We start from the raw sequence: 4,301 nt of genomic DNA on the forward strand, positions 1-4,301 counted from the left end.
TTAGTAAAAAATTGATTACTCGGTTTTTAGCGTCACTACAAGTATATTTCTTTTATGAAAAGCAAATTGGTTAAGCATAAAAGTGTGATGACATGTTCAGACAAATCGAATGCATCGCTCGCAGAATATGCATTTATAGTACCACACTTGTGTAACTGCAGGGCATTGTTTGGAAGACAAACAATTAGAGATTGGGGGAATATTATCAAGGCAACAATGCATTTTCTTTGGAGTTTGAGTATTTGATGTTATTATGGCAGAAGAGAGATAATACGTCGTCAATATCAATTTCCCATACATTTGTCACGTTTTAGGTATATGAATAATTTTCAACAAGGCAGTAAAACACGCCAATGACGTTCGCTAAACGTCTGTAGTTCAAGTGAGAGTCAAGAGAGTTTAATGTCAAATTTAAGTGAAATGATTCAAATTAGAAAGAAAAAATTGATATGTACAATAATATTTCAAGACAAGAAGAACAGTGACTTGCAGAAGCGAAGCTAAAACACCGCAGAACTTGCTAGCGACGCCACTGTAAGCCTTTACCTGTATATTCCTTCAGAAGCGATGTTTCCACACGGTATAAGTGATAGTCAGGATTTTCGTGCGTGATACGGTCAAATAACTCCGAACCAAACTTGTCGTACATATACCAATGCGGCACATACTTCTGGCTGCTTAGTAAACCGGGAAGAATTGTTGAAACAAAATCTGACTGCATTGCGATATTGCGTAAAGCTGACTCGAGGATCTAAAATAAAAAGGATGATCACGCAACAGTAAAATTAACAGTCATATCTCCTTATTTCATTTTGGTAATCATGACTTTGAACGCAGTGTAACAATAGTAATCTTCACTGAAAGTAGAGAACTATCCATAGTCGATACAAGTTCATACAGTTCGATCGATTTCATAATAGAAATGCAAGAATATGACATTAATATTAACATGCATGTATAGTCATGAAACGTTCACTGCGTACTGAAAATAACCCAAGTTATATTAATTAAGCAACTACATTTGTTTTAGAATGCCTTAGAAAGCTAAGCTGAGAAGAAATTGAAATGCGTCAGTCAACAATCAGCCTTAACCTTCTTTAAAGGGACAAAGTCGCCCATTTTTCATGAATTTTGTTTGATACGAGATACTACTTATATTGTTTGACATGTTGAAAGATACTGAATTAATGGGTGACCATGCATATATTCGACCCCGGTTTTAGACAAATTAAATGAAACCATCGCGAAAATGAATTAATGGTCATGGCCATTAATTCATTTTCGCAATGGTTTCATTTATCTGTCTAAAAAACCGGGGTCGAATATATGCATGGTCACCCATTCATTCAGATTCTTTCAACATGTCAAACAATATAAGTCGTATCTCGTATCAAACAAACTTCGTGAAAAATGGCCGACTTTGTCCCTTAAAGACTAAAACTGTTCACCTAACAATTTTAGATTCTTATAATCAAATAAGGTATATGGAGAGGGTATTTTGTTGCGCTAACCGAGTAACACATCTGCGATTGCTCGCCTGTATTTGGGGGAACAAGCCCGCTGACATTGGGCCAAATTGATTTATTACAGTCTTCTTCTCTCTCTTCATTTTCTTCCGCCACCTGGAAATCAAAATCACACAGGGCTCAACGCCTATGAAACTCATGCACCTGACCCTTGATATTTCAGCTGATCGTGTGACTTTGACGCCATATTTGATTTCTAAATATCTTTAAAATGGCGTATTCTCAAAACCCATTGCCTAAGTAAAGTAAGTGAAAAGATAAGTTAAATTGCGACTGCAGTGCATAAGTTAGATTGCGACTGTAGTGCATTGCACACCTGCCTAAAGTAAAGTACGAGGAATGGCGAGCAGTATATAACGCTGGCAGACAACATCGATACATTTACTTCTGATGTACTGAGTGACATTGCAACTGCATTATCTTAGGAGAAATAAAAAGAAAATTCAAATGCCTAGGACTGTGTGAATTGAGTTCTTGTTGCTGGTCAAAAACTTGAGAAAAACTATCAGCAGCATTACCTATTTTTAACACAATATTAACAAAAATACTTCGTCGACTTTCATCGGTTAAAAACGTTAACCGAACGTGCCAAAGAGGTATGTGAGGATGTTTTTGTTAACGTAGTTGGAAGCGATTTTGATATCTGTACTTTAAGTAGCAAAGTCAAGACATACCCAAAGGATATTACATTAGACAAGAACAATTCTATGATGGTCATGAAAAATCCGAAATATGATTCTGATTTTATCTGCAAATTCCCCAAATTTGCCTACGATATTAAAAATGTATCCACGCTTTAGGAAAAAATCCACATGGAAAGATATCGGTAAATGGTGTGTGAATATATTTTCGAAATTTTATTACATCCCTGGCTGGCCATGATATGCATAACGCTAATGAATTTTAAGGATTTAAGGTTACTCAATTTTAAGGTTACCTTTATTGAATTTTGAGTTTTCGATTCCTGAGATTTTCAATTATAGGCCGGAATTTGACGTGCAATGTCTGGCAATTCGATTATAGGATAATACGAGGGTAGACTTTTTTAACTTTGGCGTCACAGATTATATAGGTTACTCAACCCGAGGGCCTCATGCTCCGAACTAGGTTTATATCCCATAATTAAGCCAAGGTAATCCATATTTTTCGAATTCAACTGAAATATAAAAGTGCGGGCCAATTAAACAACTCAGATGTTCTAAACAGATATTTATTTCAGACGGACGAGTTATGTATTTTAGCGATGACTGTTTTCCCAAAGACGTTCCGAACTTAGAAGCTGAAAAATAAATAGAAGTTGACCTTGCTTGCTCCTTGATGTATTAATAGAAGGTTGGTTGCTTAATGTACGTAAGCGAAATGGACAAAAATTTAAAGGAAACAACAACACTTTACAATGAATAACAAATGACTATCCAAAGTGTCATAAGTTCTGTTTATGAATATGAACCTGAATATGAATATGAATATGAACCTACCAGCGCCTACGCATGGCTGTAGTGGTTCTACTGACAGTGCAAATAACCCACATTTTAACGTGTTATTTAAATATTGGTTCATATAAGCATTGTCTAAACAATAGGAGAACGATAATACAGGCATAGCATGTACGATTATATACTGTTGTTATGTTCTGTACAACGAATAAACTTACCAGAATTATACACGCAAACGCCACACTGTCGAATAGCTGCTTTGTCCTCGGTGGAAGTACAACGTGTAAATATACCAGAAAGTGTCGCGTGATTTGAAGATAACCCGTACATGGTTTTATAGCACGGAGGCGGTGCATGATTCACCCGAAAAAGCAAAGGAGGTTGACGTGCGTACTTCAAAATGGTCGTTTCAAGTTGACAAGTATTTTTGTAGGAAAAAATAGCAAAATTTCTACCCTTCAGAAACGAAAAAGGCTTAGCAGTATAACTTGTTAGAAACTACTCTGTCGAATTTCATGGTTTCATGGTGGCAGTCTGCTGGATAATTCTGTGGAAACATTAACGAAATATGCCAGTAGAGGTGCGCAAAGCCGTTGGGGTTTAAGTAGTTGCACGCGGATTTTGATATATGTCACAAAAATCAAGGCCAACCAGAAAAAAGTGTAAGGATCAGAAAAAGGCGTAAGGGTCAAATTTTCACGTAAAACTTTAACGTGGATAGAATTTATCCACAAAATTGCTAAACTCAGATTGACAATATAGGAAACGAGTCAACCTTTGTATTCAAAGAATAACAGTATATGAAAATGACATGTGAAGATATTTACGAAATTTGTTATAACTCTCAGTCGTCCTTGATGTGCTTGACGCCATTGCAGTCATGTGAATTTGTAAAATGTTACCCGGGGTGACCCTGGGTCATCAAACTGTATACCTGGTTTGTGTATACAAGGATTTCATATGATGTCCTGAACAATTGGTCTGAATTTGACAAGAAATACCCCAAAATGAGTCTCAGTTTTTAAACTACCTGATCAGGGGTTCACTTTCAGCGTTGGCAGCACAGTCAAATACGTATTATCGGGAGCACCCATCCGAACCCCTTCCCAAGATCAAACCTCGCCACTAAGTCAAGCTAATCCATATGTCTGGCAGAAAATTTAATCAAAATCAACGCTGATAGCTTTCACTCGGCAAGGAACATAGAAAGGAAATGGAAATGACTCAGTGTATGGATCTTGAATCTTCAGCAGCTTTATTACTTTTCGACAAGCATTTTGTCTCCATCTAAACATGCAAATCACGTAGGTCTTTAATCCTGTGACGAAATGACGTATAA

At 36.6% G+C, this 4,301-nt stretch overlaps 1 protein-coding gene across 1 annotated transcript in view; it reads right to left on the reverse strand.

Moving 5' to 3' along the window:
• Positions 1–746, reverse strand: part of LOC139133298 (histidine N-alpha-methyltransferase-like) — a 6,907-nt gene extending 6,161 nt beyond the window's left edge. Inside the window, exon 1 of the mRNA XM_070699828.1 lies at positions 547–746. Coding sequence (XP_070555929.1) covers positions 547–721 — 175 coding nt within the window. The 5' untranslated portion in view covers positions 722–746. The remainder of the gene's footprint in view (positions 1–546) is intronic.
• Between the last annotated feature and the right edge of the window lie 3,555 nt (positions 747–4,301).

This window comes from Ptychodera flava, chromosome 5 (genome assembly GCF_041260155.1).
Source record: "Ptychodera flava strain L36383 chromosome 5, AS_Pfla_20210202, whole genome shotgun sequence".
Classification (NCBI taxonomy): Eukaryota; Metazoa; Hemichordata; class Enteropneusta; family Ptychoderidae; genus Ptychodera; species Ptychodera flava.